The sequence below is a fragment of the Mytilus trossulus genome, chromosome 1 (assembly GCF_036588685.1).
Source record: "Mytilus trossulus isolate FHL-02 chromosome 1, PNRI_Mtr1.1.1.hap1, whole genome shotgun sequence".
Lineage (NCBI taxonomy): Eukaryota > Metazoa > Mollusca > Bivalvia > Mytilida > Mytilidae > Mytilus > Mytilus trossulus.
The window spans coordinates 41,470,799-41,497,745 of record NC_086373.1 but is presented as its reverse complement, the minus strand read 5'-3'; the positions used below and the strand labels follow the sequence as shown (position 1 = coordinate 41,497,745).

Here is a 26,947-nt window from a genome sequence, read left to right as displayed (position 1 = left end):
CCACTAGGGACTATATTCGTGAACAACGAAAATCAAGGGACGACAATTGGGGTCTCCGACCTTATATAGCATTTGATATTGATATTTTTCTGTTTATATTGGATAACTTAATTAAAATTGCATAATTATATACAAAGTCATGTTCTTTAGATGTGATATACCAGTGATTATCATGGGAGAAACAGGATGTGGAAAAACCAGACTGATCAAATTTATGTGTGCTTTACAACACCTACCTGATGAACCTGTGGAGAATATGATTATCATGAAGGTATTTAAAAAGTTTGAAACTCATATATATTATAAAAGTTACAATAAAAGTTTAATGGGAACCACTTGTGGTAGGTCAATATTATTGGTATGCAGTTCTTACTGATGGAACATCTCAATTCCATGGAGACAATTTGGCTCCGCCCCTCATTCATGGTCTATGGATTTCATAACTTCTGCTTAGTTGATATGCATGTATTAATAAGTTTGTCAATGATTAGGTCAGTTTTATGGGAACCACCTGTGGTATGTCAACAATATTTGGTATGCAGATGCATAAGCATTGGTATTTTTAATTTCCATGGAGAGTATTCGGATCTGCTCCAAGTGTCATCAACATCATCCTTTGGATTTGAATGTTTTCCATAGATTGCATGTTTGAGATTGTGATAAGATCAGTTTAAAAGGGACCACTTGTGTGAAGTCAATTATAGTATTAGCATTTGCAAATCTTCTTTTCCTTTGAGATTATTTGGCTCCACCCTGTTTGTTCACTCTGAAATTTTTACATTGTATACAAGTTAAAATTGTGTTTAGGTAAGTGTTAAGGTAACCACTTTTGATTGGTCATTGGTTTTTGGTGTGCAGTTTTGTAAGCACTGGCATCTCTAATTTCAATGAAGGTCATTTGGTCCTACACCTTAAGTCATGGTTCATTGGCTTTGAATGTTTTGCATAGTTTACATGCTTAAATATTGCCAATTGGATTCAATATTTGCATTAAAATTACAAACAGACGAGACATATCTCTATTTCAACAGTTGATTATGAAGTGTTTAGAATATTTATATACTGAATAATTAAAAATCAAACTTTATTATATTTGCACATCTGTTGATTTTAAACTAGCCATCATGCGTCAAATAAACCAATGCAAACCAGCAAAAAACTATCACACTTCAGTGACCATTGCACTACAGGGTGAAATATTTTCCTTAGTTTAGACAAAATATGATTACATTCAAAGTGTATTTCCAGGTACATGGAGGGACAACAACAAAAGATATTATAAAGAAAGTGAGGAAAGCAGAAGAAATAGCAATGGAAAATGCAGAAGATCATCCCAATATGTTTACTGTCCTGTTCTTCGATGAAGCCAACACTACCGAGGCTATAGGTGTTATCAAAGAGATCATGTGTGACAAATCTCTTGGTGGAAATCCAATACAGATACATGAGAGACTAAAAATCATTGCTGCATGTAATCCATACAGAAAGTATGTAATCAGTACACAAAAAATATGTAAACTGTGAATATAGGCAGTATGTCAGGCTCTATAATAATATATATTATTGCTATTTAAAGAAATTTTCCTTTGATCTTACTGACTGATATTTTACTTTTTCAGCGGAGTCGAGTGATATGAAAAATTATCGTTAAAACTAAGGGGGCATGTGGCGTTGCTAATGAAATAGACATGAAATTGACAATGTCTTCATATATAGGTTAAATAGTGATAAAGAGATTATCATGGTCATATCAACACGATTGCTTTTCTCACTTTTGCCGTACCTTCTCATTGTTGATAATGATAATGATAATCTATAATTCTAATACTTTACTCATTTCTCCACTCCAGTTAGGTTAATTTTTCTTTTGACTTAAAAAATATGTGATGGCTGAAAAAATTTCCATGCAAGTGTTCATAGATCTATTATTTCATTGTCTTTTGTAAATCCGAGATGTACAAACCATATGATTATATGTGTTGAATTTAATCAGTATTTAAGGAGTTCATATATATATATTTCAGACACAAAGAAGAATTGATTAAAAAATTAGAACAGGCAGGACTTGGTTACCATGTTGATGCAGACAAAACAACTGATAGGTTAGGTAAGGTCACTCTCTTTTAAAAATAGAATACTTTTAGTTTTCGCACTCTAACTTTAGTAAAAGTGAATGGAAATCTATGAAATTTTAACACAAGGTTTATCACCACAAAAGGAAGGTTTGGATTGGTTTTGGGAGTTTTGGTCCCAATATTTTAGGAATTAGGGGCTAAAAAGGGCCCAAATAAACATTTTCTTGGTTTTTGCACTTTAACTTTAGTTTAAGTAAATAGAAATCTATGAAATTTTGACACAAGGTTTATGACCACAAAAGGAAGATTGGGACTGGTTTTGGGAGTTTTGGTTCCAACAGTTTAGGAATTAGGGGCCAAAAAAGGGCCCAAATAAGCATTATTCTTGGTTTTCGCACAATAACTTTAGTATAAGTAAATAGAAATCAATGAAATTTAAACACAAGGTTTATGACCACAAAAGGAATGTTGGGATTGATTTTGGGAGTTGAGGTCCAAATAGTTAAGAAATAAGGGGCCAAAAAGGGGCCTAAATAAGCATTTTTCTTGGTTTTCGCACCATAACTTAAGTATATGTAAATAGAAATCTATGAAATTAATTTTAAACACAAGGTTTATGACCATAAAAGGAAGGTTGGGATTGATTTTGGGAGTTTTGGTCCCAACAGTTTAGGAATAAGGGGCCCAAAGGGTCCAAAATTAAATTTGTTTGATTTCATCAAAAATTGAATAATTGGGGTTCTTTGATATGCCGAATCTAACTGTGTATGTAGATTCTTAATTTTTGGTCCTGTTTTCAAATTGGTCTACATTAAGGTCCAAATGGTCCAAAATTAAACTTAGTTTGATTTTGACAAAAATTGAATCCTTGGGGTTCTTTGATATGCTGAATCTAAAAATGTACTTAGATTTTTTATTATTGGCCCAGTTTTCAAGTTGGTCCAAATCGGGGTCCAAAATTAAACTTTGTTTGATTTCATCAAAAATTGAATAATTGGGGTTCTTTGATATGCCCATTCTAACTGTGTATGTAGATTCTTAATTTTTGGTCCCGTTTTCAAATTGGTCTACATAAAGGTCCAAAGGGTCCAAAATTAAACTAAGCTTGATTTTAACAAAATTTAAATTCTTGGGCTTCTTTGATATGCTGAATCTAAACATGTACTTAGATTTTTGATTATGGGCCCAGTTTTCAAGTTGGTCCAAATCAGGATCCAAAATTATAATATTAAGTATTGTGCAATAGCAAGAAATTTTCAATTGCACAGTATTCAGCAATAGCAAGAAATCTTCAATTGCACAGTATTGTGCAATAGCAAGAAATTTTCCATTGCACAGTTAATTGCGCAATCTAGCAAGAAATCTTCAATTGCACAGTATTGTGCAATGGCAAGTATTTTCAATTGCACAGACTCAGTATTGCGCAATAGCAAGAAATATCTAATTGCACAATATTGGGCAATAGCAAGAAATTTTCAATTGGAGTTATCTTTCTTTGTCCAGAATAGTAGTTGAATCAACTTAAATCATTGTTGTATACAATATACAATGTATATTCACTTTTACTACCAACTGATAAATTAAAACAATCTTTACCATTCAGTGATAACAAGCACTTTTTTTACATTTTAATATTTTATGATGTATTTAAATGAGTAGTTATTGCTAGGGGCCATTAGAAATTTGAATTGAGATCAGTTTTGGAATAAGGGAAAGGGGATGTGGAAAAAAAATTAGGGGGGTCAATTTTTCTCATTCCAGATTTCATAAATAAAAAGAAAATTTCTTCAATTTTTTTGAGAGGATTGATATTCAACAGCATAGTGAATTGCTCAAAGGCAAAACAAAAATTTTAAGTTCATTAGACCACATTCATTCTGTGTCAGAAACCTTTGCTGTGTCAACTATTTAATCACAGTCCAAATTTAGAGCTGAATCCAGCTTGAATGTTGTGTCCATACTTGCCCCAACCGTTCAGGGTTCAACCTCTGCGGTCGTATAAAGCTGCGCCCTGCGGAGCATCTGGTTTTTAGATTACCTGCCTATAATAAGGGACATTTTTGTCCTCGGGTCCCTGTCTTTAATTTGTCCCTTTATAAGCAAGAAAACAGAATTCAGTGATTGATAACCAAAAATATGCAATGTCAGACAATAATCTTGATCCATGTAAATTTCAAATTCAATTTGACCAAGTTAGGAATTCATTTCAGTCATTGGATTTTTAAATCCTTCATGGACTGACAAATTCAATCATTCGAAACCCATGCATGAGACAATGAGTAAACAAATAGCAACCCCTCCCATAGGGCATTTTATAAGTTTTCTTTTTTCTTTTATAAGTTATCTGGTTTTATTTTAGGTAGTATACCAATGAGACGATATGTATTCAAAAGACAACTATTCCCAATGAGCATGTTATAAGTGGTCTTACTTTTTTGTGGTTTTATTTTAGGTCGTGTACCAATGAGACGATTAGTATATAGAGTACAACCACTACCCCAGAGCATGCTACCATTAGTTTGGGATTTTGGACAGTTGAATGCTCAAGTGGAAGAAATGTACATCAAGCAGATGGTTCTAAGATATGTAAGAAAATATAAAGCATGTGTCAATTTACATATGTTACAATTAGTTTAAGTGAAATTAATTTTTGGAAGGGGCATTAAGTTTTACCCTCACCCCTCTATGTCCAAACATCCAAAAGTTATTTTCTGTCTCTAACTTAACTTTACCTCAACCAAATGATTATGAAACCTATACACAATGTTTATTGCCACAAAACACAGATCCGGTTATAATTTTGATGCTGTCACATTAACTGTTCTAGAGTTAAGTCCCTTAAATGGAAAAATTGATGAATATTTTCGTTTCTGTTCTTTAACTTGAGTTTGCTTCAAGCAAATGTTATGAAACTTATACACAATACTCATTACTACAAAACTCAGATCAAGTACAAATTTGGGTAGAATCAATTTTAACATTCTTTAGCTATCGACTTTCTTTATAACTTTATATGATATGCAAGTGTTGTATCATCTGTGTCCCATGGACACATTCTGCATTTATTTCTTTATAGATAGCAGACGTGAGTGTATATATGATATAATTTTATTTCAGGTAAACAAAGGCAAACTACCTCAGATACCAGGTTTAGCAGCTGTCACTAGTAGAATTCTAAGTGAATGTCAAGATTTTATGAGAATGCAGGAGGTCTGTATTAATGGTTTTAATGTTAAGATTATTAGGCAACAATTAATTTTTTTAAAGTTTAAACATGACTTTTTCTTTTGGTACCTTCTAAGAAATATAAAAGAGGCATTCATCTCTATATCATTGTATTAATTCACTTACTTTTTCTCTGACAGATTTTAAATCTTAATACTTATTGGAAATTAAATCTTAATAACAGAGAGCTTTGGGCCATGTCACTTTAAAAGAACAGCAATTTTAGTTTGTTTAGAATACTTTTTTGACTTACCTAGATGGCAATATGTTGATTTATTAATTATTTATTTTTTTATTTAATAGATACTTAAACTTTATTCATCTGTTTTTGTATAGGATGAATGTAGTTTTGTTAGTCTTAGAGACGTGGAGAGAGTTTTAGAAGTGATGACATGGTTTTACAGACAGACAGAAGAAGAAGGGATATTGTTTGAAGAAGATGCTGATCATGATGAGGATTATGAGAAAATTGAGGTAAAGGTTAGTTCTAAGTCTTCTGTTCAGTCACAAAAAAATTGCTATATTTTCAACCTCTGATTACAAAGAAGTTTGACAACATGCTTAAATAGTTAGGTATATCAAAGTTTCATGACAATCCAATGAAGTGTCTAGAAAAGAGGCTTGAATATTTTGTGTAACATGAGCTTACAAATTGAATATATTCTGATTAGAACTTACTTTGCTGTTAATAGCATGCATACTTTAATACATAGAATTGTTGAAGTAAAACCTTTCTTGTTGCCCAGGTTCTGTTTAACTTCCCTTTGTAACTTAAGAGTTGAAACTTCATATTTCGACTTATATTACTTGGGTTCAGTTGACCTGTAATACATTTGTATGTTGTTGTTGACTAAATTATATACTTTTCTTTAATTGCAGATAACCAGGGCTCTCATTTTAGCACTGGGTGTTTGTTACCAAGCTTGTTTACAAAAGAGACAGGATTTTAGAGATATGATAGCTGATTATTTTGAAGAACCTTATCAACTTTTAGATATTGACCAACTTGAAACAGAGCTAATAAGGTTTGTTTGTACAGTTTTTATACCCCGAGCCTTTAAGTAATGTAATTTCATGAAATTATGCTACTGAATACTATTTTCATTTATATCAGTGTATTGTCAAAGTTGAGTTTCGTAGACAGACAAATTAGATATTTGTTTGTGCTGAATTTTTGGGATTCACTGCCTTGCATAATGTATGCACAATAACACTATTTTGGGGGAATTTTTTGCAGCAAAAAATAAATGTACTTAAAATAAATTCCATTGTATTTAATTGATATTTGATTAGTTATTTGATAAGTGTGACCTACAGTTCATGTTTGCATTTTTTCATTAACATGTCAACAATGACAAATTTTGACCTAAAATGGTAATTTTACACCTATTTTAAGTCAAAATGCAATAAACCCAAAGCCTTACTTTACCTAAAAATATTTTACATGCATATTAGAACAAAATGTATACTTGCTGAAATATATTTTTGTTCTATAGGTGCCAAGACAAGTTCTTAGATAGTGTGAAGCTAGCAGACAATATAGCTAGGAACCAAGCTCTAAAAGAGAATGTGTTTATGATGATAGTATGTATAGAGCTTAGAATTCCATTGTTCTTAGTGGGAAAACCGGGAAGTTCTAAATCTCTGGCAAAGACAATTGTAGCAGATGCTATGCAGGGAGACACTGCTCGTAGTCAGTTGTTTAAAAAGTACAAACAGGTAGGTCTTTTCTGCTTATTGTTTTGTGATGTATTTTAAAACCTGTTATTGCTGAAAGGTTAACAGTTGAACAACATTCAAGCTTTTATAAAGATTTTCCCTATGAAACATGCTGTTTTTTATGTAGGTTTTTTTTTTCAGGTACTTTATTCATGTCTATATAGTGATGTCTCCACAACTTACAAAGCTAAAGCTATAGTTTTACAATCATAAAGTCATTGATTCACCATCAACAAAGACCGTATTCCAGTATTTATTTATGGTTTTTTTCTTCATCTAGGTCCAAATGGTATCCTTTCAATGTAGTCCTTTATCTACACCTGATGGTATCTTAGGAACATTTAGACAATGTGCACAATTCCAGAGAAAGAAAGATTTGGACAGATTTGTTTCTGTGGTAGTATTGGATGAAATTGGATTAGCTGAAGATTCACCCAGAATGCCTCTTAAGGTGAATTTATATTATGGACAGATATCTATTTTCGCCCAGTGTCACAGATTTGCTTATAGTTCTGAATGCACAAGACGATAAGTCATATTGTTAAACAAATGTGCATAAATTTAAAGTTGAACAATGTAGTTTTGAAGCTACAGAGAAAACATCACATATACCCACTTGTAGAAGGTTTAGGGAAAACACAAATTAAGCCAAACTGAAACAAAGATCTTGGTCCATCGGTCATTAAACTTTACTTGGTATTCAGAGTACAAATTGTGTGCTAGAAACACCAAGTCCAATAGTTTGATTGGTTGATTTCTGAGTCTGAGTAAGATAATTGTGCTTCAATGTTTTATGGCTCAAGGCCTGACAAACACCATGTATCTGAGAACATTTTGCAGTGGTTTTATTGTAATCTTGAGATATGAATTAGTACAGTAAATTGTTTAAGTGTGCTATAAATGGAATCAAATTATGCTAGTTTTGGTTTGTTTTCAGACTCTGCATCCTTTGTTGGAAGATGGATGCTCTGGAGATGATGACCTTGAAGAATCTGAATTGAAACAGGTATTTTATATAAAAAATTTACCTCATAATAAAACTGAAAAACAGAACTCATATGTAAACTGATAGAGGTAGTCATATTAAAACCAGAAAAGATATTTCATATTTAAACAGAAGAAGTTTCTTATTTCAAAGTTTAGCGAAGATTTTTGATATCGAAACCTAGAAAAAATTCCTCATTCTTACCTCATTATAATATATATAGCATATTAAAGCTGAAAAAAACCACATCTTATTAAAAATGAAATTGAAAAAGATTTCCTCATATTTCAACTGAAACAAAGTGCCTCATATTTAACTCAAAAGTGTATCACACATTAAATTTGAAAAACATACATCTTAATAAAACTGAAAAAGATACCTCATATCTAGCTGACAATAGCTAGTACATCTTATATGCATTAAAACTGAAAAAGTACCTCTTGTTTGGATTGATGGAAAATTATTTTTAACAAATTGGGTAGTGTACCAATAAGACATTTTACATACATACTTTGTAATGGGACCTGATAGAAGTAGAAAATACCATCTGTAATAACTTTATCCAACTTTTCCTTTTTTTACAGACAGAAGAAATGCAAGAGGACGAGGAACCAGAGGATCCTATATATAAAAAGGTAAGTGATACAAGTGACAATATGAATAAAAAGATTTTAAATAATAACCATCAATTAGACAGCAACTTTGAAACACGAAAAAATAAAAATAAAAGTAATCCTGAAACATACATTCTTCAGAAATAGACATGTGTCCATGCAATATACTAAGATTTGAAATATTATTGTCTAGAAGTTAATAAATTTAACAGAGTCTGTCCAAATAATGAATGCTATTATTTAGTAAAAAAAACTCTTCTTGAAGTCCATTTTTATCTAATCTCTAAATTCCAGGGTTGCTGTCACAGCTCAACTTGATACACTTATATTTTCTATTATTTATTTTTGGTTGCAAGTTTTGCTTAGCATTGTAACTTCAATTGTAGGAAACTGTTGCACACTATATGTTATGATTAATGATCTTTAACAGGTTGCTTTTATTGGTATATCCAATTGGGCATTAGATCCTGCTAAAATGAATAGAGGGATATTTGTACAAAGGGAAGTTCCAGATGAGGGAGAACTAATTAACAGTGCAAGGTAATAAACAAAATTATTCTGTCATATAAGGTGTCACTTATAATAACTAAAATTGACTGCTTAAGCTACCTCAGAAGATTTTGTTGAACTTGGAAGATGCTCCATTCATTCCTCAAAAGTGGGTATCTCTGGTTTATTTATCCTAGTTCATTGAATTTATTAAAATAATATTTCTTATGTTCTTATTTAATTCTATTGAATAGTGTAATATTTGTCTTGATCTTAACATCTTATTAAACATAAGTAAGAATGGTATAAATTCATGACTTCAAAAACTTCAAAGTTCAGTTCTTGGTACCTTTTTTACAAACCAAAGATATGTTTTGAATTCCTAGAAATTTCATGTTTATATATTTTTTTTCAGAGGAATTTGCACGACATCAAAAGATAAAGAAAGAATTCTGAAATTGATTGAAAATTTAATTCCATCCTTATCAAAGGCATATTCTGAACTGTTCTCTGAGTTGGAAAAATCTAAGCAGAGGGAGTTCTTTGGTCTAAGAGATTTTTATAGGTATGTATCACTCAAATGAATTTAACTGTCAGGGCATGGTTCAAACATAAATGGGATAATTTATAGATTTTTTCTGGTTCATGAATGTATTGATTTCATATGAAAAAATATATTTGCATGGATTAAAGAGAAATTTGAATTGAGTATATATTAGATCATATTAAATTTCTTGGTTTTGATAAATTCTAAATACAAGCCTATATGATATATGATATTAAAGCTTGCGTTAATGCAGATTCAAATGAATTGACTTGGAAGCCAGTAATATATCAGTTATGTTTTTGAACTTATTTTGACCAAATTGAACCAAACTAACTGCTGAATGGAAATATTTATTTTTCAATTCCACTTTTATAAATGTTTGAAACAAAACATTTTTTCTTAACAATTTCATAACTAATGCCCCTTAAAACAAAGCTCAGAATTAACCATTTGTATTTATCACAGTGTTTACTTATTTTAGTTTGATAAAGATGGTATATGCCTTTGCTGCCAGATCAGAGCACAAACCTACATGGCTTCAGTTAAAACATGCTATCATGAGAAACTTTGGAGGATTGGAGAATATAAACTCTGTTGAAATATTCCGTCAATGTTTAATGGACACTACAGTTGTAATGAATGATAGGGTATGTATGTCCAAAACAGTAAGTTTAATGTGTTCTGTTTATTTCAACGACCCGATTTTCCACCCATCTGTTTAATAACAAATTGTTTAGAGAGGTTGTATCATTGAAATGGCTTCAAGTGAAATGTTTATGCATGATGATCTCAAATCTTAAAGTCAGGACTGGGTGACATAAACATCAGTTAGTGTCAAATGATGGTTAAATTTTAGTGTCTATTACAGCTCTTCTTTAAAAGCATGCAAAACAAAACTTTGATCAACTTGCTTGCTATGTTTGTTGACATGAAATGAAGTTAATGTTTATTGTCCATTCAAATTCCAGTATATAGTAAACAGACTGAAACAGACAACCTACCAGTTGTTTACATAGCAAGCAAGCTGATCAAATGTTTGCTTTGCATGCCTTTATGGAAGAGCTGTAAAACCGTCTTATCTGTTATATCAATGATTTAATTGGCTCTAAACATGTTTAAATATTAAACTTGCAATTAGGTCCAGTACATAACAATTTTACTATTTTAACAGCAGTAGAAGTGTCTTTTTCAATCAATTCAACATACTTTGCATTGTGCATTCTCAATGAAATGTAGATGATAATTTTGTCAATAAGTTACTTCAAGCAGTGATGATTGCCTACTGCTCCACCATTTTTAAATTGTTTCACTAAATTTGAAAGTATTGTATAATATGATGATTGTTTTTGTACCTTTTACTTTCAAAAGAACACAAATTCAAATCTCCATTTTTATGGTGTATGCTCTGCAAGAATTTGACTAGTTCAAGATTTAAAACAATTTTCTGTTTTACAATTACAGTACACAAATTATTATTTTTCAGAGGCAGGATGGTGACCCAGATTGTTCATCTGGAGGAATGATCAAAGCCTGTTTGGAAGGTGACAGCACACTTATTGGGTAAATCATGTAAATTTTAAGTCCGATTTGAAGCTAATATAGAATTTTCAATGCCTTTATGAAATATTTTTACCCCACACAACGAAGTTGCTGAGGGTATAATGTTTTTGGCCCGTCAGTCCGTCAGTCCTGTTTCTTTTCATCGCAACTCCTCTCAAAGCACACAACAGAATTTCATGAAACCTTTGTCGATAATAAGGACATACCATCGTAGATGTGCATATCTACAGGAAATTACGATTCAATTTTGTTTCTATTTTTATGCCCCATTTATGGCCATTATGTTTTCTGGTCTGTTCGTCCATTCATTCGTCTGTCTGTCCCTCTTCAGGTTAAAGTTTTTGGTTGAGGTAGGTTAAATATTTGGTCGAGCTAGTTTTTGATGAAGTTGAAGTCCAATCAACTTGAAACTTAGTACAAATATTCTTATGATATGATCTTTCTTATTTTAATGTCAAATTAGAGATTTTACCCCATTTTCACGGTCCACTGAACAAAGAATAAGATAGTGTGGATGGGGCATCCGTGTACTTAGGACACATTCTTGTTTCCTCATGATTATACTTTGATTGTTATGAACATAAAAATGACAGTGGTTTTAAAAAAGTTGAAATGATGATCCTATGTGAAAATTAGGTGACCCACGAAAAGAGTTAAATTATAATGAGAAAAGGTATAGGATGACCTAAAAGAAACCAGGTGACCTTTACGGCAGGTTTCCACTGTTTAAGGGAAAAAATGTATGCAGAGGTTTAACGGTCTGGTTTGCTTACATGCATTTTCAAATCAGATAAAAGAGGGATATTTTATTTTTATTTATTTTACAGTGAGACCAGATATCTGTTGCTGTTAACAGAAAATTATGGAGACTTAGCTATTTTACAACAGAAAGTACTAATGATGCATAGTGCCCAGGTGATTTTTGGAAGTAGTTTCCCTAGTGACCAAGAATACACACAGGTAGGTGACGGTGACACAAATTTGACAGTATGTTTAGGTATATTTATATATTTATATATATTTAGTATACATTTCCTACATCCTAAAATTAGTTTCCACTCTCTAACTTTAGTGTAAATTAAGCAAATGTCATGAAACTTGTGCACAATGCTTATTACCACAAAACACAGGTCAAATTTGAATTGAGGTGGCATCACTTTTACTGTTCTAGAGTTATGGCCCTAATCTGACTTTTGTATGTCTCAACCAAATGTTATGAAACTTATACACAATACTTATTTCCATTAGATGTAGATGAAGTTCAAAAAGTCATCCTATCACTTTTACATTTCTCTAGTTTGTTCACTTTTTAACATTATATATGCAAGTGGGAGCATCATCTAAAGCTATCTGTGTCCATGATTCGTGTCCAATGGATACAGTCTCTATTTATTAATTTCTAAATTGCTCTGTGAAAGAAAGAAATTTGTATGCCCCACCTACGATAGAAGAGGGGCATTATGTTTTCTGGTCTGTGCGTCTGTTCGTTCGTTGTCCGTTCGTTTGTTCGTTCGTCCGTTCGTTCGTTCGTTTGTCTGTCTGTCCCCCTTCAGGTTAAAGTTTTTGGTCAAGGTAATTTTTGATGAAGTTGAAGTCCAAGTCCAATCAACTTGAAACTTAGTATACATGTGCCCTATGATATGATCATTCTAATTTTAATGCCAAATTAGAGAATATATTCCAATTTCACGGTCCACTAACTACAGAAAATGATAGTGCGAGTGGGGCATCCGTGTACTGTGGACCCATTCTTGTTATAAGTTGAATACATGTCATGATTATTTTTTTAAGGTGTGTAGAAACATCAATCGCATTAAAGTCTGCATGGAAACAGGAAGTACTGTTATATTACTGAATCTTGAAAACTTGTATGAAAGTCTGTATGATGCATTGAATCAGGTAATTACGAGTAAGGAGAATGTTTGCGGGTGAGGGAATTTCTCGCTACATTGAAGACCTGTTGGTGACCTTCTGCTGTTGTGTTTTTTTATTTTGGTTGGGTTGTTGTCTCTTTGACACATTCCCCATTTCCGTATTCAATTATATTAATTAAAATGGTTGTTAAAGTTTCTTAACTTAGATCATTATATATCATGAAATTTAAGTTTGAAATATCTAAATACAAAAGGTTTCTGAATATTTTCTTCTATGATGATGCTATAGAAAAATACATAAATGCTTACTTCAATAATAAAATCTTTTAATTTTGAATGATATGGTGGTTTTGAGTAAATTAAAATGATTTTTTGGGACCAAAATTTTGTTCATAAGAGAGGTGAAAGAAAAGAAATGGACATTCAGGCCAATGAGTAGAAAATAAAATTACAAGTCTCTTATCAAATGGCAAAATCAAAAGCTCAAAAAAATCTTCTTTTTTTTCATCAGCATGTTTTATGGTTTAAGAATGCAGCCAGTGTTTTCCAGATGAAAAAAATATCTTTAAGATACTCTCAAATTCACATATAAGCTTAGATGTTTAATATCATCAGGGTTGCTGTTGACTCACTATATTTTTGTCTTTTAAGTATTATGTGCATTATGGTGGGCAGAGATATGTGGACCTTGGACTTGGAAGTCACAGAGTCAAATGTAAAGTCCATGAAGAATTTAGGTATTTGATATAAGTCTAATAACTTTTTTGTTAAATCAATAGAAAAAGGGTAAACAAAGACAAAAAATGCATCTGTTTCTTAAACACTAGAGTAAGGCAACTTTTTATTTTATTTACAAGAACAAACTACATACTGTACAAGTGTTGGATCTACAGATGCTATCATTTATTTGCAGGCAATAGAAACTACAATCATATACAATTCAGCTGTATCCATGAAAGCTTTGAAAATTGGTATCCCATAATTAATATTTAATCCACAAAAAGTCTCCATTTTGCCATTGGTACAAACTTCTTTCACCAGAAACCAAATTAGGTAGTAGTTTTCAGCTTAAAGGTCACTGCACAGCCTTCAAACAATTAGATATACCCATTCCACATAGAAAGCTATAAACATGATAAAAGTCACCTCCATTACAAAGAAATGTATTCATATACAGAACATTAAACCAAGATTAAATATAATATTTTTAAGCACAACAAACTATAAAAATCAGTCGAAAAAGGATTGTCTTATCAGATTGACACAAAGAATTCAACAAAAAAACTTAAAATTCACAAAGTAACGATTTAAGAGTACTTTACCAGTCGCATGATTCATAAAAGCTGAAAAGGAAATGAAATGCATTTCTATATACAGATTGATAGTTGTAGCAGAGAAAGAAATAGTATACAAGAAGTTCCCGATCCCTCTGATCAACCGTCTAGAGAAACATGTGCTCTCCTTAAGTACAATGTTGTCGGAGACACAACTGGAGTTGGCTAACAAGCTGGAAGACTGGGTCAAAGATTTCTGCCATGTGGAAGTGCCCTTTCATTTAATGCAGAGGTAATTTTTCAGTTGATTTATAAGAACAAGGCAATCATTTAAACAATGTCAAAATTCTTTAAGTGTCCTATTTTGGTGCCTTCTTGGTCGAAGGAATTTAGTAGTTAAACTTCTGTCTCACTAGCCTGTCAACACTGAGATTGTGAGATCAAATCCTTCGTGTGCCAGGTGCCCACGACTGCAACCTTAATGGACTAGTATTTTCCAGTTTTCTTAAGGTAGTTGGTGGTTATCTACAGGCACTTTGACTTCCACCAATAAAAAAAATGACTGTCAATTCATAGCACAATAGTACTAGTGCTGCAATTGGCATGAAACATCAATCAATCATTAAAAGGTTATATTAATATGAATAGAAGAAGATATTGGGTATAAGACTTTGAGACAGCAACCCAGCTACACAATGAAACAAAACACATCCAGAGGTCAACATATTATCTTCAACATTTCAGTGTTGTAAGATCAATTTGACAAGCTCTAAATCACACAAGAATCTAATAAAAAGTTTGTGAGGTCAAGATAACTGAGATTATTTCTAAATTTAAAATTATTAAAAACTATTAGTTGTACATATTGAAAGGTAATCTATTTCAACTGATATGACAAATATTTTAATGAATTTTATATACCCAGAATGTTTATTCTCAGAGACAGGAGGAAAGAGAGAAGCATTGGTGAAGTTTTTATGGGTTACCATGCAGACACATGTGCAGCTATTATCATGCAGTTGTTTGAAGACAGAAAATGCCCTTATGACGAGATTGAACAAAGCATATGTCAAGAGGTTTGTTAAATATCCAAGAGTTGATGCCATTACTAAAATTTCCACAATCACCATTTGGGTAGTCCACCAACCAAATTGCAGACAGGGCTGAAATTGTTTGTTGTCTCTCAATAGGGGTTATTGCCCCAAATAATAGTTTTTGCCAAATATTTTTTTTCTTCATTTTTGACCTGAGCACAATCTTGAAAAAAGCTTATTAAAAGGTAAAAGGATTAGCATGACAATTTCATTAAAGGAGAGATCTTAGTTATGAATTTTATTCTAGTCTTCCATGTGTAAAAGGCTGATCAAGGTTAACAACACAGGCTTATAAATTTAGAAATCATTTCTTCTATAGATTTTACATGATGCAAAGACCACACTCCTTTGGTGTGCAGCCCCAGATGCTGTGATGAGGTTAAAGTCCACTAAACTACGAGACAAGAAAGAGGACATGATGCAGATTTACTTTAAACATCAACAACATAACAGCCTTCTACAGTACCTATGTCACCAAGTCATAGACGAGAAGAAAATCAATCTGTTTGCTCAGGTAATATTGTACCATGCAAGTTCATGAATAGACAGATAAGAAAATGAGATGTGATTATTTAGGCGAGCTTTTCTAAAAATAGTGCTGATATTGACATCCAAATTATACAATAAATGGAGCTTTTTGTGAAAATAAATTGTCTGGATTTCAACCACAGTTAAGCTTAAAAAAAAAATGGGGCCATTTTGATATAATATGTTTTAATAGATTAATCTTATTATCGTTTTCTTTTTTTATGTAATATTGTGAAAATAAAAGATTTATCTATAAATAGGTTTTCTGTCTGACTATAAATAATGCTATATATATTCTACCAAAAATATTCTCTGGTCGTGACATATTTATGTTATCAGTTGGTACCAACTTTTATAATTGAAAGTTATGTTATAGGTGACAACACATTCCAAGTTACTGTCGACACCAGATTTAGAAGATTTATGTCAAGTCTTACCTATACAGAGACAGAACATGACTTTACTGACTCTACAATCATTTGATACTGAACAACAGTTTTGTAGGCAAATAAGGTAATAAAGCTAAACAGAGTTCATTGTTGCCTTTTAAAACAAATTCATATTTTTATATTAATTATTATAAGTAAGAAGATGTAGTATGAGTGCCAATGAGAAAACTATCCATCCAAGTCGCAATGTGTAAAAGGTAAACAATTATAGGTCAAAGTATGGTTCAGTACAGAGCCTTGGCTCACACAGATCAGCAAGCTATAAAGGGGCCCAAAATATATTTATATAATATTTCAGATTTTCATTAGAAAAGAAAATGACCAGTGACAACTTACTTATTGTCCAGTGTGACTGTGGTGACCAGAATGCTGATTTAGTAGCCTGTGCTAGATATAGTATACAGGGGGAGCTACAACAGATATCTGAAAAACATTCTGGAAATATTCATGTTGTCCTGATTATACAACTACCAAGAGTAGCTGGAAGTAATTTTACAGGTTTTCAGGTAGGTAAATTTCTTTGATTTCATTAATAAAAAGAAGGGTGAAGATTATTTATTCATTGTACAAAATCCCATAATGACTTTTACCAAACCCAAAACCCCAATTAAAGCAATGAAACAAAACAATATCTTTTACCACAGGATATTGATATGAAAAAATGTCAACTACATGTAATTTAAAATTAAAATTTGTCAAGTATAAAATCAGTAAAATGCAGTCTTAAAATTAAGTAAAAAAATAAATGTGGACATTTTGTATATAATTCAAATATGAATATAAACACTTCGCACAGAACATAAACTCTTTGTTGCATCTGTATAAGCATAGTGGGTTTTCATATATTTTAGTGTGGTTTATGGCATTCCTTGCATATTGATGATTTACGACCTTCACCTGATAATATGCCCTCTATTGTTGAGATGTACCAAAAACCAGTCAGTGCCTTCTTCGATGCATATAAAGAAAAGAAGCCAGCTGAAGACATGGAGGTTGATGGAGAAAAAGATGGAGAACCAGATATGGATGTAGATTCTCAACCAGAAACCTCACAAAGACAACAACAAATAGACATTCCATCACTGATTATGAACTGTGTTCATACAGCTCTCTCTATGGTTAAAGATCCAGAGAAAGAGTCACCAAGAACAACTGAAAGAATTAAAATGGTGCTTAATTTGATTCAAAACGGCCATGAAGAGGGTAAGAGTTTTTAAATGATTTTTCTTTGTATTTTAAAGTAACATTTAAAAAGAAATTGGGTAACATTGTATTAGATGTTACTTAACATTAAGATTATCACAGTTTGTTTTCTGCTTTCAACGACCTGCATTTTATATAGCCTTTAGATTTAGAAATAAGCAACAGAAAGGGGCTTTTAGTGCTGTTACATCTAGTTTCTTATTCATTTAGAACAGAAATCATTTATTTTAAATTATAGAAGGAAAAACATTCTTGAGTGGGATAGCAGTCCATTTACAATGTTTACTAAAAGAGAAGGAAGATCAGGAGAGTGAGCTACATAAAGAATGGTTGTCTACAGAGGCTTCAAACCCTGATCATATCAACAGTGCTGGAACTTTTAGGTATGTTTTTAGCTCATTTGGCTTAAAGAGGTGCTGATAAATAATTAGTGAATTGTAACCAAAGCAATTATATGTCACTGTACTGCTTTCAACCATGAGGAAAACCAGGTTGTTAACTATAAAAAGCTTCAACATTAAAACAGGAAAAAATATATACATTGTACATGAAAACTGATAGTCTAATTTTTACAATACTATTTACAAGAAAATAAATATGACAAACATGTACTGTATTTAAAAAATCATATTCACTTAAAAAAGTAAAACAGGCTGAAAATCATAACATTGAATTGGGATCACTGTTGTAGAATTTGTAAACTATAGGTATAGCAAATGGTGGAAGTAATAAGTTTAGGTAAGTGGACAGTTCTAAGTTCATCAAACTCTAATTATTCACAAAAAGGTTTGCAAAGGTTTTCTGCCATGATTTAAAGTTAAGACATTGATTTTTATTGTGTTTCTTTACTTTTAGGAGAGCAGCCATTCAATGTTTAGAAGAGAAATTAGCCAGTTTACTTGCTGGCATTATAGCTTTTATAGACAAGAACTGCAATATGAATATTGTTATCAGTGAGCAAGCTCATCTTTGGCAGAGATTTGTATGGCTGGAAATTCTAAACTGTCCACAAGTAACACAAGTACATTACACACACTCATTTTCACATCCAAACCAAATGATGGGTGAATATGTTGTGCAGGGTACAGCATATGAAGGAGGAGGATTCTTGGCTGGAATGCCATTCTCATGGCTGATTTATGGTCAAATTGATGAAATTATGAAGACCACTTCAGAAGAACCAGGTAGTCATGGTATGTATTACATGAGGGTAGCAATGCCCTTTACCATCGTTGTTAGCTTTTACAAAAATCTTCTACTGAAACTACTGAGCCGAATTAAACCAAACTTGGCAACAATCATCATTGGGTATATTGTTTTAAAAATGTGTCCGGTGACCCGGTCAACCAACTAAGATGGCCGCCACTGCTAAAAATAGAACATACGGGTAAAAAGCAGGTTTTGGCTAATAACTCAAGAACCAAAGCATTTTGGAGCAAATCTGTCATGGGGTTAAATTGTTTAACAGGTCAAAATCTATCTGCCTTGAAATTTTCAAATGAATCGGACAACTGGTTGTTGGGTTGCTGCCCCTGAATTGGTCATTTTATGGAAATTTTGCTGTTTTTGGTTATTATCTTGAATATGACTATACATAGAGATAAACTGTAAACAGCAATAATGTTCAGCAAAGTAGATTTACAGATAAGTCAACATGACTGAAATGGTCAGTTGACCCCTTTAGGAGTTATTGCCCTTTATAGTAAATTTTTAACAATTTTCATAAAATTTGTAAATTTTTACTAACATTTTCCACTGAAATTACTGGGCCAAGTTCATTATTGATAGAAATAATTGTAAGCAGCAAGAATGTTCAGTAAAGTAAGATGTACAAACACATCACCATCACCAAAACACAATATTGTCATGAATCCATCTGCTTCCTTTGTTTGATATTCACATAGACCAAGGTGAGCGAAAGAGCCTCTAGTTATATTTAGAGGCTTTTGTTATAAATGCAGACAATTTTGAAAAAATTTGTATTTTTTTATTCCCGATTGAAATTGGTCTTCACCAGACGCAATTTTTTCCTCTGACGTGTGTCTCAAGGGTATTGGTGGTGTCAACTTCACAACATTTGAATATTTTCATTCGGACATACCGTTGAAAACTTCTGAAATTGCATTAAATTTATAACTTGATAGAAATGGAAAAACATGCAAATTTTAGACATTTAACAAAGTAAAATTACTGCAGAATATTAAAATTTTATATTCCCTTTCAGAAAACAATGGCTTAATTGAGCTGGTGATGAAAACAGCCAGTAGATTGGAATCAACTCCACTGGGGAAAATTCTGTCTCAGATAGAAGGAACCAGTATCCAAGGAGTCATTTGTTGTTATATCAAAGATTTTGTACACATGGCCTATCCTGTCCGATCAGAAGCGGAACAATTGGTAAGATTTGAAAAGTTGTTGTGGTATAAGTCAGAGCCCAAGATAAGCTGCGTATTTGCGTGATCACACAATACAAATAATAAAAAACCCAATGCAATTGCCCATTGCAGGGTTCAAAACCCCAATTAATTCAAAGGAAAACTCAATTATATGCCAACACCATGAGTTCTCAACCCTTTTATTGGCTACCATTTGCTATATTTACCCTTATCTGGTTACAGTCGTCACGTAAACTATTTTTATAATATTTATAATTTGAAATTTCCTTTTGTTCTAAAAATAGATCCCTGCATCAAGTAGCTGAAATGGGTCCCTGTTTGAGTTTTTGGTTGCTCAATAGGTACTGTACACGTGTTTTTGAAAACATTTCGATCTTATCGGCATTTATCCAATTAGCGTGCGTCATGTAGTCATATTTTTTCGCATTGCTCGGGATTTATCATAACATACATTGAATTAAAACGAAAGTGAATGTCCGGTAAAAATATTGAATAGAAGCATGATTTCTGCTTCTTTTGAAAAGCTGAGGGAAAGTTATGATGATAACAAGGCTCAGTCAGTGTTTTTAGGAAGTGTCCATTGAACGCACAGGGTGTGTGCGTACCTTAACAAGAACATTGCTAATAAACACAGGTTTCGTCAAAAAGGTAATCAGTTAGAAAAAGTGAAAGGCCAAATCAATAATGATAAAGCTTCAGAAACCAAAAGTTCTAATAAGGCCTTCTAATTTAAAAGACAACTAAACCCAGATTTATGTAAATTGAATAAAACAAAATCATTCAAGTATAATTAGAGTTTAAATACTATTTTTGTTTCATTTTACGGTTAATTAATGAATACACACACAGGCACTGGTCTCAGAATTTATTATATAAAGGTAGAAGTAGAGTGCCTGTGAATGCACATATCCGTTTTTGTCAGAAAATACAAAACTGGCAGAAGGTTTGAAACGAGACACAAATTAAACCTACTATTGCTCCTTAGTGCATAAACCAAATAAAACAGCTAGCAAAAAACCCTTACCCTAAACCAAATAAAACAGCTAAATAAACATGACAAAGAAAGAAACATATTTAAGATGGAAAAAATATCTGGGGTTGATATTGCCTAAATGTTCAATATTGTGTTGATGAAAAAAACAAATACATTAAGGAGCTTGGTGGTGAAAAACCCAATTTTATATAAACCTGAGGGGTGAATTGGAATTGATAATGCAATTAAAAAACTTTATCACCCAATCATGTAAGAAAATGGTGGGTAAAAACTCCAATTTGTGAATTCTTATCTGGAGCTCTGATTAGTTTTATTTGAAATGATGTGAAGAAGTTAGTTAATATTTATGAATATTTTCTGCATTGTTGACATTAAATGTGTTTAATTATGACCTTAACATTTTTATTTAGAATATCTGTGAGAACATTATGGTTGGATGTAGACAGATCATCCAAGGAGAAGTTGGACGTTTATTTCCGGCCCTTGTTGGTTGCCATGCGGCTTTTCACCACTACAGTGCTCGCTTTAGAAACTTCTCAGACATCATCAATGTTTGGCCAGAATGCTGTGAAAAAGTTTCAAAATTTCAAGAACATGCAGAACAAGAAATGATGTATCTTGTTACTGTTGATGAAATTGTAAGATTTTTTGGTTTGGTAAAATAAATTCCTAAAGGGCACACCTATTCATTTCTTTATGTTGCCCATGGAGATGATTGTTTTGAGTACCTTAGTTATAAGGCTTTAACTAGCTTATAAACATGCATTATATTCCCACTGTTCAAGAAAATCAAAAAAATCTTACTTCTACCCAGTTTGACACCTATATTTCATTATTTAAAGCAATTATTGTTGTACATAGAAATACTATCAACACCATATTGCTTAAATGATAAAGCATTTTCAATTTATTATATCTTTTTTATCATGTATATTTTTATGTGTAGTACTTGCAAAAACTAGTTAAGAAAGAGTATTGTCTTAGTACAACATTAAGATGACTATAAATAAACAATCAATGAGGGGGTTTGAAAAATATGATTATAAAGATTTTAATATTTTATTTTATTTATTTTTCAGACATTAGATTTAATGGGCTTGCATCTACTTCTGAAAAATCTTGAGCCCCCTTCAAAGGATGCCTTAAACACACCAAGCTGTAGGAAACAGTGGATTAGAGTTCTGTGTGATTACAGGCCTGTAGTGGAGAGGATATTTGGATTCTTCAGAGAAAATGAACAGGGACATGACTTCTCACCCAGATGTACACAGGCTATTCTGACATCAAGGTAATACAAGTTAGGCTGAGTGGAGTTATTGAACTTTGTTGTTGCTTCTTTTATATATAACAGTAGCCCTATTTATTTCTGTTTTTCATCTTGATAAACGGGAGAAAAATTATTTCTGTAGTTCATTAAAAAAGTCACACTGTAATTTATTTCATTTATATAAACTAAAGATAAATAAAGGATATTGCAAATTATACAACTGTTAATCATCATCTCTGCTTTAGACACATTTAAATTCTACTCATTCTTTTCATTATTTTGTTTGTAGATATCTTTGGACCAGAGCTATAGTGCTGAAGTTATTTATAGAACATGTTTGTACAGATAATTCTGAAGTAAAGAGATGTATGCCTCTCTGGGTTGTAAGTAATGTTATTTGATGCAGATAATTTCAAGATAGAACATTCAGAACTATTTTTTTAAAATGAACAATTATTTACTCAAATTTAGTTTTTGACCCAGTACTTCATGTTAGTACGGCGGCTTTGTGAAAAATTGTGCACATCCTGTTACAAGCATGAAATTTGGCATAGACCTTCCTCAACTATTAGTCTTTAATTTCAGATAGGGAGGCATTTGAAAAAAATGTCTCACTTCCGGTAAAATCCAAAATGGCGGACGTCATACCTAAATCAGCCCAATATCGAAGACTAGTGTGTAAAAATGTGTTTTTATCATGCTACTATCATAATATTTGGTACAAACCTTTGTTTTGTACTACTGTTGGATGAATTAAATAGATAAGATGTCTTCAGAAACCCTTCTTCCGGTTTAAATCCATCATTGCGGACATTGTACTAAAATTAGCTTACTTTTTAGGGAGGGTAATTGAAATGTGTTTTAACGTATTGCTACTATCATTACATTGTACAGGAACCTTTCTTTGGTGCTTGTGATGGATACAATGTATAAGACATATGTCCTAAAAACCCTTACTTCCGGTGATATCCAAAATGGCGGACATAGAAATACCCATTTATTATTCAAATATTCAACTTTTTTCAAGATGTAAAGAAAAAGATTTTTTTTGTGCTGGTCATTAAACTTTTGGCTTTAAGTAATCCCCAAAACCACTTATTCTATCATGTTGCAAGTGCATAAATATAAAGTTGACACTTCCGAAAAAAATATGACGTAAATTTCAAAGATGAGTCCTCAATCCATTTCTTTGATGAAGAGTTTAGGATTGAGTGTTTAAAACAAAATAAAATCACTATAGTACTAAAACTTATTTAACATTACTACAATTTTCGGCCAAAAATAACGATCACCACGACATGCACACATCGCAGTGCACGGGATACCAGATTTACCACATTAAACATGACCGCGGCATCCTTTCATACTTCCACAATGTACAAACTCCTGACAAAATGATAAGGCCTCAAAAAGATTTTTTTTTAAAGTTTTCCTTTTTGTCCCCGCCTGGTGTGGGTAGCATAAGAGCCAATCCCAAGCTCGTCTCTCTAAACACCTACCTAAGTATATTGCATGATTTACATGCTGGAAAAGACTAGACCAAGTTGAGGAAATAGCCTCAAAAAAGCCTTCCCTTTTTGCGCAAATAGTTATTTTCTTGCTTCGTTAACCATGGTATACCCATCTGTTAAGTTTGTGCGATCTTGCAGTAAATTACCGATGATTTAGTCTGATCAATCTTCATTCTTTATGTTAATGTCATTGCTTCAAATGCAATGGATGTCTCCCAAATAGTCTTTTTTTTCTCTTTCAAGCAAAGAGAGAACCATATCACAATAGGTAAAGGCATGGATAATAATAAATGTGTCAGATCATTCATTGTCTAGTGCATTTGAAAGGCCATTGCTAGATATTTATCCAAAGTCTTTTGAAATCCCAAACACAATTCATAGTTCGTCGAGATTTACCCCTATGTCACGGAATAGCGAAACAGTAGTGACAACATCATCATAAACGACTGTTCGAATCATGACTCGTTTAGGTTCGTGTTTCACTACATCAACCACATGCACCATGATTCTAGTGTCTGCCTCTAAATGTGAACTTGGTGCTGAACTTGAAATACATCACGTGGTGGATAAAATAGAATATCCTGACCTTTTGTTGCCGTAACTACAATACACATCCAAGAGACCATCCACTCGTATTACAGTTTCAGTGTATTTTATTAAGGTAAGGACATAATACCAAATCAGCAAACTCGTTGGGCCGCAATTCACAATATTTCTATGGCTAGACCATTTGACAGTTCATGGATTGATATATATCTTATGCTATTTCCCCTTCCAAATGCACACCAAAGTTTGTCTGTCCCTATGTCACGGAATAGCGAAACAGCAATACCATCAGTATCGACTGTTCGAGTCATGACTCAGTTAAGGCTGTGTTTCACTGCATCAGACACATCGATCTTGATTCTAGTGTCAGTCTCGTCGTGTAAACATGGTGCTAAACTTAAAACATCATCAAATGGTGGATAACACTGAACATCCTGAGCAATTTTTGCTACAACTACCTTGTACTCAAAATTGTATTGAGCAAGCTGCTGTGAATAAAAACTTAAAAGTTCTTTCTTATTGTCGTCATCTCTCAGAAAACTTTGCCAATTTTGAGGATGTTTTTAACCCTGGATTCGTCTGTGTATCCCCTTACCCCTAAATGTTGCTCTTGCTTCTTTTAGCAGCTTACAAACTACCAGTATTGTCTATGTTCGCATCCGACACTACATTCACTGTTGTTACAGTTTCAAGGTGTTTCCTAACGAGATTGATGCTTCGGTATTATGTCCTTACCTTTATAAAATACCTTGAAACTGTAACAAGAGTGGATGCAGTCTTTTATGAGTATGGTAGTTGTAGCAACAAATGCTCACGATATTCTATTTTATCCACCACGTGATGTATTTCAAGAGTAGCACCATGTTCACATAAAGAGACAGGAACTAAAATCATGGTGCATATGTCTGATGCAGTGAAACACGAACTTGAACGAGTCATGATTAACAGTCACTGATGATGCTGTCCATTCTATTTCGCTATTCCGTGACATAGGGGCAAGCGAATTATGAATTGTGTTTAGGGAGGCAAAAATCTTTTAATTAATATCTATCATGGCCTTTTAAATGCACTAGGCAATGAGTGATCACACACACTTATTTCAGACCTATACCTTTACCGGTTGTGATACGGTTCATTCTTTGCTTGAAAAGGAAAAAAAGAATGCGTAGGAGACATTAATGGTATTTGAAGATGTGACATTAACATAAAGAAAGATGACTGATCAGCCTAAATCGTCGGGGTTTTACTGTAAGATCGCACAAATTTATCAGATGGAGCTTACATGATTAACGAAGCAGGAAAAATCATTTTTTTTGCACAAAACGGAAGGCTAACTATAAGTGAGGCCAACAACTTGGTCTAGTCTTATCAAGCATGTAAAACGTGCAATATACTAATGTAGGTGTTTAGTGAGACGAGCTTGGTATTGGCTCTTATGCTACCTAGTCTAATGAATTGCGAAGGGACAAAGAGGGTCCCTTTAAAAAACTTTTTCTGAGGCCTCATAATTTTTTCAGATGCTTGTACATTGTGGATGTAAGAAAGAATGCCGCAGTCATTTTTATTGTTGAAAATCGGGTCTCCTGTGCACTACCTTGTGTGCATGTGGTGGTGACTGTGAATTAATATGTATTCTTGGACATAAAGTAGTAATTTTAAATATGTTTTAGAACTATTACAGTGATTTTATTTTGTTTTAATCAATCTATCCAAAACTCTACATGTACATCGAAGAAATGGATTGAGGACTCATTTTTGAAATTTGCGTCATATTTTTACCGGAAGTGTCAACTTTATATTTAAACATTTACAACATGATAAAATAAGTGGTTTTGGGGATTACTTAAAGCCAAAAGTTTAATGACCAGCACAAAAAAACACCTTTTCTTTAGATCTTGAAAAAGTTGAATATTTGAATAATAAATTGATATTTCTATGTCCACCATTTTGGATATTACCGAAAGTAAGGGTTTTAAAGACATATGTCTTATACATTGTATCAATCACAAGCACAAAGAAAGGTTCCTGTACAATGTAATGATAGTAGCAATACGTTGAAACACATTTCAATTACCCTCCCTGAAAAGTAAGCTAATTTAAGTACAATGTCTGCCATGTTGGATTTTTACCGGAAGAAGGGTTTCTGAAGACATCTTATCTATTTAATTTATCCAACAGTAGTAAAAAACAAAGGTTTGTACCAAATATTATGATAGTAGCATGATAATAACACATTTTTACACACTAGTCTTCGATATTGGGCTGATTTACGTATGACGTCCGCCATTTTGGATTTTACCGGAAGTGAGACATTTTTTTCAAATGCCTCCCTATCTGAAATTAAAGAGTAATAGTTGAGGAAGGTCTATGCCGAATTTCATGCTTGTAACAGGATGTGCACAATTCGTCTGAAATATGCTTGTAGCCGCCGGACTATGTTGGTTTTTCGCTATAGAATAAGAATATTAAAAAAATAACTAATTTTTATTTACAGGCCAATTGGCAATATACGTTCAATCAGACAATTATTTATCAGTGGCTAGCTAACTTTAGAAATTTACCTCATTTAACTTATAACTTTAATAACCCTAAATTTA

General features: G+C 32.5%; 1 protein-coding gene across 1 annotated transcript in view; it reads left to right on the top strand.

Annotated features, from left to right (window-relative positions):
* Positions 1–26,947, top strand: part of LOC134718809 (E3 ubiquitin-protein ligase rnf213-alpha-like) — a 105,413-nt gene that overhangs the window by 40,900 nt on the left and 37,566 nt on the right. Inside the window, exons 34-62 of the mRNA XM_063581582.1 lie at positions 151–271; positions 1,249–1,487; positions 2,025–2,107; positions 4,528–4,661; positions 5,193–5,285; positions 5,637–5,774; positions 6,180–6,325; positions 6,797–7,019; positions 7,300–7,470; positions 7,957–8,025; positions 9,049–9,158; positions 9,523–9,672; positions 10,136–10,301; positions 11,144–11,209; positions 12,040–12,174; positions 13,006–13,113; positions 13,740–13,825; positions 14,466–14,654; positions 15,303–15,438; positions 15,776–15,970; positions 16,361–16,497; positions 16,732–16,939; positions 17,285–17,636; positions 17,875–18,019; positions 18,492–18,829; positions 19,861–20,033; positions 21,437–21,664; positions 22,106–22,314; positions 22,583–22,676. Coding sequence (XP_063437652.1) covers positions 151–271; positions 1,249–1,487; positions 2,025–2,107; positions 4,528–4,661; positions 5,193–5,285; positions 5,637–5,774; positions 6,180–6,325; positions 6,797–7,019; positions 7,300–7,470; positions 7,957–8,025; positions 9,049–9,158; positions 9,523–9,672; positions 10,136–10,301; positions 11,144–11,209; positions 12,040–12,174; positions 13,006–13,113; positions 13,740–13,825; positions 14,466–14,654; positions 15,303–15,438; positions 15,776–15,970; positions 16,361–16,497; positions 16,732–16,939; positions 17,285–17,636; positions 17,875–18,019; positions 18,492–18,829; positions 19,861–20,033; positions 21,437–21,664; positions 22,106–22,314; positions 22,583–22,676 — 4,642 coding nt within the window. The remainder of the gene's footprint in view (positions 1–150; positions 272–1,248; positions 1,488–2,024; positions 2,108–4,527; positions 4,662–5,192; positions 5,286–5,636; positions 5,775–6,179; positions 6,326–6,796; positions 7,020–7,299; positions 7,471–7,956; positions 8,026–9,048; positions 9,159–9,522; positions 9,673–10,135; positions 10,302–11,143; positions 11,210–12,039; positions 12,175–13,005; positions 13,114–13,739; positions 13,826–14,465; positions 14,655–15,302; positions 15,439–15,775; positions 15,971–16,360; positions 16,498–16,731; positions 16,940–17,284; positions 17,637–17,874; positions 18,020–18,491; positions 18,830–19,860; positions 20,034–21,436; positions 21,665–22,105; positions 22,315–22,582; positions 22,677–26,947) is intronic.